Source organism: Berghia stephanieae, chromosome 9 (assembly GCF_034508935.2).
Source record: "Berghia stephanieae isolate SIO BIC M18660-M18661 chromosome 9, UCSD_Bste_1.3, whole genome shotgun sequence".
In the NCBI taxonomy this organism is placed as follows: Eukaryota; Metazoa; Mollusca; class Gastropoda; order Nudibranchia; family Aeolidiidae; genus Berghia; species Berghia stephanieae.
In genome coordinates this window covers 11,222,388-11,233,790 of record NC_088368.1, presented here as the reverse complement: position 1 = coordinate 11,233,790, position 11,403 = coordinate 11,222,388, and the positions used below count along the sequence as shown (strand labels likewise).

General features: G+C 36.8%; 1 protein-coding gene across 1 annotated transcript in view; it reads right to left on the bottom strand.

Annotated features, from left to right (window-relative positions):
- LOC144979679 (uncharacterized) overlaps window positions 1-11,403 on the bottom strand; it is a 53,642-nt gene that overhangs the window by 22,646 nt on the left and 19,593 nt on the right. The window contains 3 exon segments of the mRNA XM_078926577.1: window positions 2,504-2,839; window positions 4,471-4,605; window positions 7,456-7,530. Coding sequence (XP_078782703.1) covers window positions 2,504-2,839; window positions 4,471-4,605; window positions 7,456-7,530 — 546 coding nt within the window.

Below are 11,403 nucleotides of genomic sequence, written 5' to 3'. Positions count from 1 at the left end.
TCCTGTATGGATTCTTGAGTGTCGAGTTAAGTTTCCTTTATGAGTGAATGCCTTTCCACAAGTCACACATCTATAGGGCTTTTCTCCTGAATGGATTCTTGAGTGAATCTTCAAACGTTGAGAAGTACTTAAGGTCTTTCCACAGGTTACACATTTACAGGACTTTTTTACTGAGCTTACAGATCTTCCTAGTTTTGTTCTTGTATGGATTCTTGAGTGAATTTTCAAACTTTGAAAAGTACAAAATTCCTTTCCACAAGTCTCACAATTATATGGCTTTACTCCTGTACGGCTTCTTGAGTGCATTTCTAAGCTTATTCTCTGAGTAAATGCTTTTCCACATGTCAGACATTTATATGGCTTTACTCCTGTATGGCTTCTTGAGTGCATTTCTAAGTGTGGTTTCTGAGTAAATGCCTTTCCACAAGTCTCACACTTGTATGACTTTTTTCCCGTATGGATTCTTGAGTGTACAGTTAAGTTTCCTTTCTGAGTAAATGCCTTTCCACAAGTCACACATCTATAGGGCTTTTCTCCTGAATGGATTCTTGAGTGAATATTCAAACGTTGAGAAGTACTAAAGGTCTTTCCACAGGTTACACATTGACAGGACTTTTTTACTGAATGAGTGCTTACAGATCTTCTTAGTTTTGTTTCTCCACATTTAAATAGGTCTTCTTTTGAATGAACTCTTGAGTGTCGTTGCAAATACTCATTTTGTGAAAATGTTTTTCCACTAGTCAAACCCTCATGAGGCTTTTCTCCTGTATGAATTTTTAAATTTTGTTTTAAGCTTGATTTCTGTGTATATGCCTTTCCATAAGTCACACGTTGATATGGCTTTTCTCTTGTATGGATTCTTGAGTGAATTTTCAAACTTTGAAAAGTACTAAAGGCCTTTCCACAAGTCTCACAATTATATGGCTTTACTCCTCTATGGATTCTTGAGTGTCGAGTTAAGTTTCCTTTCTGAGTAAATGCCTTTCCACAAGTCACACATCTATAGGGCTTTTCTCCTGAGTGGATTCTTGAGTGAATATTCAAACTTTGAGAAGTACTAAAGGTCTTTCCACAAGTCTCACAATTATATGGCTTTACTCCTGTGTGGATTCTTGAGTGTAGAGTTAAGTTTCCTTTCTGAGTAAATGCCTTTCCACAAGTCACACATCTATAGGGCTTTTCTCCTGAGTGGATTCTTGAGTGAATATTCAAACGTTGAGAAGTACTAAAGGTCTTTCCACAGGTTACACATTTACAGGACTTTTTTACTGAGCTTACAGATCTTCCTAGTTTTGTTCTTGTATGGAATCTTGAGTGAATTTTCAAACTTTGAAAAGTACTAAAGGTCTTTCTACAAGTCTCACAATTTATGGCTTTACTCCTGTATGGATTCTTGAGTGCATTTCTAAGTGTATTCTTTGAGTAAATGCCTTTCCACATGTCAGACATTTGTATGGCTTTTCTCCTGTATGGCTTCTTGAGTGTTGAGTTAGTGTTCCTTTCTGAGTAAATGCCTTTCCACAAGTCACACATCTATATGGCTTTTCTCCTGAGTGGATTCTTGAGTGAATATTCAAACTTTGAGAGGTACTAAAGGTCTTTCCACAGGTTACACATTGACAGGACTTTTTTGAGTGCATATCTAAGCTTGATTTCTGTTTATATGTCTTTCCACAGGTCACTCGTTTATATGGCTTTTCTCCTGAATGGATTCTTGAGTGAATATGCAATGTTTGATATTTATTAAAGGTCTTTTCACAGGTTCCACATTTATATGATTTTTTTCCCCTATGGATTCTTGCATGAATTCTCAATGATCCAATATGTCCAAATGACTTTCCACAGCTCATACATTTAAAATTCTTTTCTCCAGCATGAATTTTTGAGTGAATTTGCAACAAAGATCTACTAGCAAATGCTTTTCCACAAGTCACACATTTGTATCGTTCATTTTTTGAATCAAGTCTCGACTGTTGTAAGTTTGACCTCTGTGTAAATGCATTGCAATGGAAATTTGTGTGAAATTTTTTACTACCTAACGTTGAAAATGGCTTGCCACATGCATGGCATTTGTATGGCTTTTCTCCCGTATGAGATCTTGTGTGGATTTTTAACAATGATGGGTATAGAAATGTCTTGCCACAATATAAACATCCATAACTTTGTCCTTTGGTTCGTGATTCAGAGGGAAGCAACTCATGTTGGCTTTTCAAGTGTAATTCTGAGTGTTCCTTCAAATTGGAAATCCAAGAAAAACTTACTCCACAAGTCGCACACTGATATGGCGTTTCATCAGAAAGGATGTCATTTTTAGACTGTTTACCAGCAGAAATAGAAATGTCCTTTTTTGCTCTTTTACTAGCAGAAATGGGAATGTCTTTTTTAGACTTTTCACAAGCGGAAACAAATGCGTCTTTTTCAAACTTTTTACTGGCAGAAAAATGATGACTATCCTTTTCCAACCTTCCAGAAATGGGATTGTCTTTATTAACAGTCAACCTACCTGAAAATGACTTTTCACTAAGACACAGATTTGCCTCCACCTTCTTGCGAGTTGTCATGTGTCGTGAAATAGGTGAGCAAATGGAAAAAGATTCACAACTTCGAGGGGATTTTCTTCTTGTGTAGCCTTTGGTCTTCTTGTTTGAGTAATTTTCCCTGCCTGATGAACTCAGCTTAGACGAATGGTCTTTTGAAGGAGATGGGTTGACCTTGGCAGGCAAAGTCTGTAATCCAAGACAATTGTCTGTAGTTGTATCATGATCTATTTCGACAGCAAAATATTCACCGACTCCCGATTCCTGCATTGGCATTTCATGGTCTTCAGGGATGATGTCACCTACAGAAAATAATAAGAAATGGTGAGTGAAAAGGATTTTTTAATTCTTTAATTGTCAAGGTTATGAATTCAACTTTTTTACAAAATAGTTTTTACATAAAAAGCCAAAAAATCGTGAGCTTAAATATAGCACAATTTTCAAGAAATTAACTCAAAGCTGTGAGCGCGAGGTTGATTCATTGAAAACGTCTCTTAATTCACATTCTCTCATTCAACTTATGTATAAAATGAGTACCTTGTCAGTTACAGCGATAGTCAACATGAAAGCAAATCGATTTGTGAAAAAGCATTTGTTTAAAAATGTAGACTTAAAAAAACAGGCAAATTTTTTTTTTTTTTTTTTAAAAGACCAGAGAAATCAATTCTGATTTTTATTTTTCCTATCAAGGTGTATATTTTAGACCATTGGCCAATAGCCATGCCATCTCTCTGAACAAATTATTCTAACAATTATAATAAAAAAGGGATAATATTCTTTTAGTAATCGTTTATAGCTTTAAAAAATAAAAAGCAAGAAGAAGAGAAGAAGAAGAAGAAGAAGAAGAAGAAGAAGAAGAAGAAGAAGAAGAAGAAGATCTAGAATTGACTTGATCTAAATTTAGAAAATAAAATTCATAACTCATAGCAAAATAAGTAAAGACTATTTCTAAACTTGTCATTCAAAACATTCTGTAGTTTATTCACATCAAACTGTTCCAAACTACAGTTGTATAAGGTGGCCATCCATAGGCCCTTACAAAAGTGGCTTTCTTAGACAGTTGGCTGTTTTGTATACATCAGATATGTAGTTCTAAGAGGCAATCATTGTACAAATTGTCCTCGAACGTCAACGACGTCCTGAGCATGATTTGCTGCATATTTATAACATTTTAATAGCCTGCAAGGCAGAAGAAGATTGTCAAGAAATCCGAGACTCTAACAGCTTTTGGGAGGGTTGATAACTATAATACTACTTTGACAGATATAATATACAGTCCAAATGTAAACCTAAGTGAAAATCCAAATCAAAATGAATGCAGTGGAATTCGATTGAAGGTCTGAACAAGTGTGTATGAAATGTGCCAGACAAACCAAGAAAGAAAATACAAGAAAAAAAAAATATCCTAAAATAATCAGTCTATCTAAATTGCGGATCGAACCTCAGACCTTCTGAATACCGGTCAGACGTGCAACCATGAAGGTCTGAGATTCGATCCCCAGTTGAGGTAGACTGATTTGTTGGGATGTTGGTTTTTTTTCTTCTTGTATTTTTCTTTCTTGCTTTGACTGACACCCTTCATACTAACTTGTTCAGATCTTTATCTTACACCGGTGTCTGCTCCCTAGCTTCTTAATCTTTAATCCAATTAGGAAATACATCAGCTAAGCAAGTAATCAGTGCTCTTAACAGGCGAAAAAAAAAAAAGTCAGACAATTTTTTATAGTGGCTTATCATCTGCATCTACCAATATAAACAACAACAAAAACAAAAGTTTCACTTGGCCTCTTTAGCACATAAATAAATAAACAGGTAAATACATAAATATTAAAACAGCATAAATAAAAACAAAAGGCATCTCCCAGTTCAGACATTTATTTTACCACAATCCAGGCTAGAACCTATACAGCGGTTAAATCATGAAATTTATTACCAGTTTGAGAACATTGTGTGGCTGGTTGGATTCCCAAGAGAGAAGAAAGCTGCTCTTCCGTCTCTAGTGTTTTATTCATTGCCATCTCTATCATTTTACTGACAGTTGATTCTGTGGCAAGATTTGCAAACCCAGCTGGAAGTGACATAAAAGAGAAATAAATTGAGAGAGGATAATTTCAATGAATAAAGAATTGAGCGGAAAGACATGGTTTTGTGGAAGGTGTGGTGTTTTAAAACAAAGTCATTGCTGTTATCACCATCATTCACCTTGTCCTTATCATCGTCATCACAGTTGTCACTGTACCCATCATCATCATCACGAACATAATCCCATCACCATTATTAATATTGCCTCATCTTTATCATTACCATTGTAATCATCGTTATCATCATTGTCATTATCATTACCATTCTTATCATCATCACTGTCGTATTTGTCAACATTGAAATCGTCATCATAATCATCGTCATATTTGTCATCATCAACACCTTTACATCATTTGCAATTGTGTTTATGTTTGTATATATATGTATCGGTTAAAGGGAATATTTTCACATGGCATAACCCAATTTGTTTTGAGCAATGGTTACCTCCCAATAATTGACATTTGATAGACAGTAAAAAATTATCATTATTATCATTACTATTATCATCATCATCATTATTATTATTATCAGTATTATTATTCAGGGGTGAGAATGACTGGTCATAAAAAAAGGAGTAAAATTTAAAGCGTGTAGAGATCGAGCCATCCATGTGAAAATAACCTATAAGTTTGAATTTCATAAATAATTTACGGAGATGCAATCCAAAATATGTCTCTCAGCAATTTATGACACCACTAGGACGAATTTCAAAACTTGAAAGGGTAATTACAACATATGGTTGCTGCAGTAATGGTGGTGGTAGGGATGATGATGTGGTGGGGGTTGTAGTGGTTGTGGTGATAGGGATGATGATGCGATGGGGGTTGTAGTCGTAGTGGTTGTAAGGATGATGATGTGGTGGTTGTAGTTGTAGTGGTGATGATGTGGTGGTTGTAGTTGTAGTGGTTGTAAGGATGATGATGTGGTGGTTGTAGTTGTGCGGCTATGTGGTATGACACTCGCTTTTGTATCAGAAGGTCCAGGGTTCAAGCCTCACTTGGTGTATAGTTGAGTCCTTGGAAAAGGCTCTTTACTTACATTCTCTCACCGTAATCGGGTGTAAAATGAGTACCTGGCCGTTAGTAGAATGCCATCTCTGTCCAAAAAAAAAAGAAATTTGTAATATGTCTAACAGGTGTCATGTCCCATCCTACATGTTAAATGTTGCTGCTGGCCAGAGATCCCTTATAAGGCGCTTTGAACATGTTTAGTGGATATTGCTATATATCGATGGCCTGTTAATCAAACCTCTGAAGTAGCCTCTCTGCGATATATACTTCAGAGGTTTGATCAACAGGCCATCGAGATAAAAGCTCAATTTTTTAAATTATTTTTTTCTAGTTGCAGTGGTGGTAGGGATGATGACGTGGTAGTGTTTGTAGTAGTTGTGGTAGGGATGATGATGTGGTGATAGCTATAGTAGTATTAATAGTGGTAGGGATGATGATGTGGTGGTAGTTGTAGTAGTAGGGGTGGTAGGGATGATGATATGGTGATTGTTGTAGTAGTTGTAGTTAGGGATGATGATGTGGAGTGGTCATAGTAGTAGTCGTCTTAGAAATGATGGTGTGGTGGTGGTTGTAGTAAATGTGGTAGGGATGATGATGTGGTGGTGGTTGTAGTAGTAGTGATTATGGATGATGGTGTGGTGGTGGTTGTCGTAGCTGTGGTAGAGATGATGATGTGGTGGGAATTGTAGTAGTAGCGATGGTAGGGATGATGATGTGGTGGTGGTTGAAGTAGTGGTGGTGTAGGAATGACGATGTGGTGCTGGTCGCTATAGTAGAGGACAGGGATGTTGATAAACTGGTTGTGGTGGGTCTTTTTTATTCATAATTTTTAATTATTTTTGGAAAAAGGCAGCAGTTTCTAATGGTGCTCACACTACTATGTTATGACGATCGACCCAATCAGCAAAGTCCCTACCACACCCGTGCACCGCTGCAAACCCACCTGGAAGCTTCATCACAACATAAAGTTCAACTAGTTGCTCTGCGGATTCGGGCTCGTTACCACAGCATGTACAAGTTGGACAGGCGGAAAGTACCTACTGATGAAGCGATTTTGTCGTTAGGCAGGTTGATCGGCCGGAGCCGATCCGCTACCACTCAGTGCCTCCTCTTGCTGGTGGAAATACCTGGCAACTTCTCCCCAAGTTTCGAGGAGCTTATATCACTGCTCCCTCGAGGGATTGAATTCGTCCAAACCGACTTCTATCTCGTATCCAGTGCCTGAATGGCCTCGGCCATCCCGGGCTCCACACTTCTATGTTCACATGATTATTGGAAAAGGCGGAATTGTGATGGTGATGGGCGGAGATAAACCACCATTCTCAGCCCTGATTATTATTATCAATAGTACAAAATCTGCAAAATTTGTGGGGAAATAAAGGCTATTACAAACAGGCCCTCATCTATTTTACTTATTATTTAGATTTGAGATGTGCAAATACCTGAACCAATTTATCATTTAGATTTGAGATACACAGATACCTGAACCAAAGTGTTATTTAGATTTGAGACATATGTAGATACATGAACCAAATTTTCATTTAGATAATCTTTATAGTAAGACAATTTGATTACCATTGAATTACTCTACCTTCTTAGTGAAATAATAATGGCCTATCAGATGAAGAAATAGAAGATAATTATTTATAAAGCATCAACTCTGTTCAACAAGAGTAGTCAATCTTATACCAAGTAGGCTATCAACACTCTCAGGTTCATCATGATTGAAAATCTATCAAATTTTTTCAATTTTCGATTTATACGAATTCGAGACACGAGTTGAGAGGTGGGCTATTTGACGTGTGGTCATTGTCCTGTGAACCTACTTTTTTCTAGAAGGTCCCATATTTGAGCTCTAACACCTGATTGAGGCTGTATAATTTCATCCTGCCTTTGTGAACCTGTGTGGATACATAAAATATAACATTTAAAAAAAAAAAGAGTTAATTCATGGGGCACACTCTCTCTCTCTCTCTCTCTCTCTCTCTCTCTCTCTCTCTCTCTCTCTCTCTCTCTCTCTCTCTCTCTCTCTCTCTCTCTCTCTCTCTCTCTCTCTCTCTCTCAATACAAATCATGCTATAGTAGCATACCTGCACACTTGTGCAGCTATGTGGTCTTGTGGTATGATACTCGCTTTCGGATCGCAAGGTCCTGGGTTTGAGCCTCGCTCGGCGCATAGTTGAGTCCTTGGAAAAAGCTCTTTACTTACATTCTCTCACCGTACTCAGGTTTAAAATGAGTACCTGGCCGTTGACAGCGTTGTCTCTGTCCAAAAAAATTGTAATATCGCCTAACAGGCATCATGTCCCGTCTTATATGTTGCATGTCGCTGTTGGCCAGGGACCCCCTGTTAAGCGCTTTGAGCACTTTTAGTGGATATTGCGCTATATAAAAGCTCTTTTGATTTTACTTGTAACTTTTTTTAAATTGTAGTTTTCATGTGTATTGAAGGGAGGGAATCCAGATTTATAAATAACAAATTTGACTGCTAGAAGACTGAGACATACTTGAGTCCTACCTCAAATAAAGTCCTTAAACAATGTTGAATTTTCAACAAATTATACTATTCTGGCCCACAGATGAGATTCAAACCACGTATTTCTACTAATGTTTTGTAGAAGTAACTTCAGGTGTGTATTAGCTAAATCTCCTAATGAATTAAATATGAAACCAATGTCTGGGGGAATCAATCCTTATCTTATGAATCAATATCTCCCTCCTCATGAATTTACTCTGAGGCCAAATTATAAGGCAATCACCCCTTACAAAGATGCCGACTTTAAATTTGGCTCACAGGAATTTCAGACACCACTCGTAGGAATTTCAATGCTAAAAGAGGAATTTCCGCACACAAGAAAAGGGAATTGGGATGGTATTTGACATTATGTTTACATATTGTAGAGTTCTTAATAGATAACTGATTAGAATTATATTATGATATATTATAAACACAACGCCAAATACAATCCCAAATTTTCCTTATTTCAAATGAAGTAAAGCTCCAAAACCTAATGGTAGTGATTTTAGTAATGGTGGTAGTGAGGATGATGATGATATGATAGTGGTTGTTGTTGTAGTAGCGATAGTGATGATGATGATGATATGATAGTGGTTGTTGTTGTAGTAGTGGTAGTGATGAAGCTGAGGTGGTGGTGGTAGTTGTAGTTGTAGTAGTAGTGGTAGTGATGATGATTTGGTGATGGTGGTAGTTGTAGTTGCATCAGTAGTGGTAGTGATGATGATGTGGTGGTGGTTGTAGTAGTAGTAGTGGTAGTGATGATGATTTGGTGATGGTGGTAGTTGTAGTTGCAGTAGTAGTGGTAGTGATGATGATGATGTGGTGGTTGTAGTAGTAGTAATAGCGGCAGTAAAGATGATGTGGTGGTGGTGGTTGTTGTAGTAGTGGTAGTGATGAAGATGTGGTGGTTGTAGTAGTAGTGGTAGTGATGATGATGTGGTGGTGGTTGTAGTAGCAGTGGTAGTGATGATGATGTGGTAGCGGTGGTGGTTGTAGTAGTAGTAGTAGTGGTAGTGATGATGAGGTGGTGATGGTGCTTGTAGTAGTGGTGACGATGTGGTGGTTGTAGTTGTGGAAGTAGGGTAGTGATAATGATGTGGTGGTGGTAGTGGTGGTTGTAGCAGTAGTGGTAGTGATGAAGATGTGGTGGTTGTAGTAGTAGTGGTAGTGATGATGATGCGGTGGTGGTGGTTGTAGTAGTAGTGGTAGTGATGATGTGGTGGTTGTAGTAGTCGTAGTGATGAGATGGTGGTGATGGTGCTTGTAGTAGTTGTGGTAGTGATGATGATAATGTGGTGGTGGTTGTAGTAGTGGTGGTGGTTGTAGTAGTGGTGGTAGTGATGATGATGTGATGGTGATTGTAGTAGAAATGGTAGTGATGATGATGTGGTGGTGGTGGTTATAGTAGTAGTGCTAGTGGTGATGCTACGGTGGTGGCTGTAGTAGTAGTAGTGGTAGTGAGGATATGGTGGTGGCGGTTGTAGTAGTAGTAGTGGTAGTGATGATGTGGTGGTGGTGGTGGTTGTAGTAGTAGTAGTAGTAGTGGTAGTGATGATGTGGTGGTGGTGGTGGTGGTTGTAGTTGTAGTAGTAGTAGTGGTAGTGGTAGTGATGATGTGGTGGTGGTGGTTGTAGTAGTAGTAGTGGTAGTGATGATGTGGTGGTGGTGGTTGTAGTAGTAGTAGTGGTAGTGATGATGTGGTGGTGGTGGTGGTTAGTAGTAATATAAAAAGCATGAGAAACCGTTGTTAAATTGTTAAGGCAAAAATTGCATGATCAGCAGTTTATAACAATAGTGTGTAAGTGTGTTATAGTATTACACATGTGTAATAGGTGTGTCAATTGTATTATTGTTGTGTTTTGTACACACTTTGCAGTTATTTTTAATTGTATTATTGTGTGTTTTACACACTGTGTAATTATTAATGTCGTTAATATACATGTGTAGGAGAAACCGTTATTAAATTGTAAAATATGTATTATCATTTTATTATAGTAGTGTGTAAGTTTGTTATAGTATTAGATATATATGTAAAACGTGTGTTAATTTTATTATTGTCGTGTGTTTTACACACTTTGTAGTTATTTTTAAAATTGTATTATTGTGTGTTTTACACACTTTGTAATTATTTCTTAACATACATGCGCAGGAGAAACCATTGTTAATTTGTTTAATATGTATTATGATTATTTTATTATAGTGTTATAGTATAAGATATATCTAATTCTTGTGTTGATTGTATTATTGTTGTGTGTTTTACACACTTTGTAATTATTTCCGTCTTAGATGTGCGATAGCTATATTGATAAGATTTAAAAAATAGATAACAAAAAGTCCATGTTTTAATGTCATTGTCCTAATGTAATGTCTGTGAATAGATACGAAGATACAACGTCACATAAGTTAATAACACTCACTTTAAATAATGTTGATATATTTTAGAATAAAAATAATCATAGGTTCAAAATTACTCATAATAGATCTCACATCTCTATTCGGATTTGAACTTGAGACATTTTCGTGCGATAGATAGACGCCTTACAATTTGATCAATAAAGAATCGGTGTGTGAATACGACACATGGTCGTGAGCAAAACACTTCGTTGTTTTCTTGCTATCCTTGTCTTCTGACACACTCGATACTCGTAAAAACAGACGGCAGGGGAATAATCTCCGTTCACTCGTCACGTCTTATTGCTACATCTATATTCCGTTCGTGTTATCACCCAATTGACAATGATGATTTGTTAACAACGATCATCTCCAAGTGTAACCCCCCTCCTTCTTCATATTTTACAGTATAATTCAATAAATGGAATACAGCTGCTCTAAATAATTAGTTCGAGTTATTTAGTCATATAATTATTCATCACAAGACTTCGCGAAAACGTTATAGAAAAAAAATACTATACCATCAACTTAAGTAACTGTGACTGTAATTTTGATTATCTCGCCTCATTGGACACTACATTCTAAATATCTCATTTTATTTTGTGTCACCTCACCATGACCATCGCACCATGAATTTAAAATTTCTAGCATCAAAAAAAAAAGATTCCATTATTTAACTAAAAAAGATCTTGAAATATATAAATGTTCATTAAAAAATAATTATCACGCGTGTCCAATGATGCGACCGTAAAGATAATTTACCCACCAAACGAAGAAGAGATAAATCAAAGATAGTGTAGGGTGTAACAAATACATTCGTTTCGTTTCAAGAAGTGAACTCAGCACTGAATTTATGATGAACACT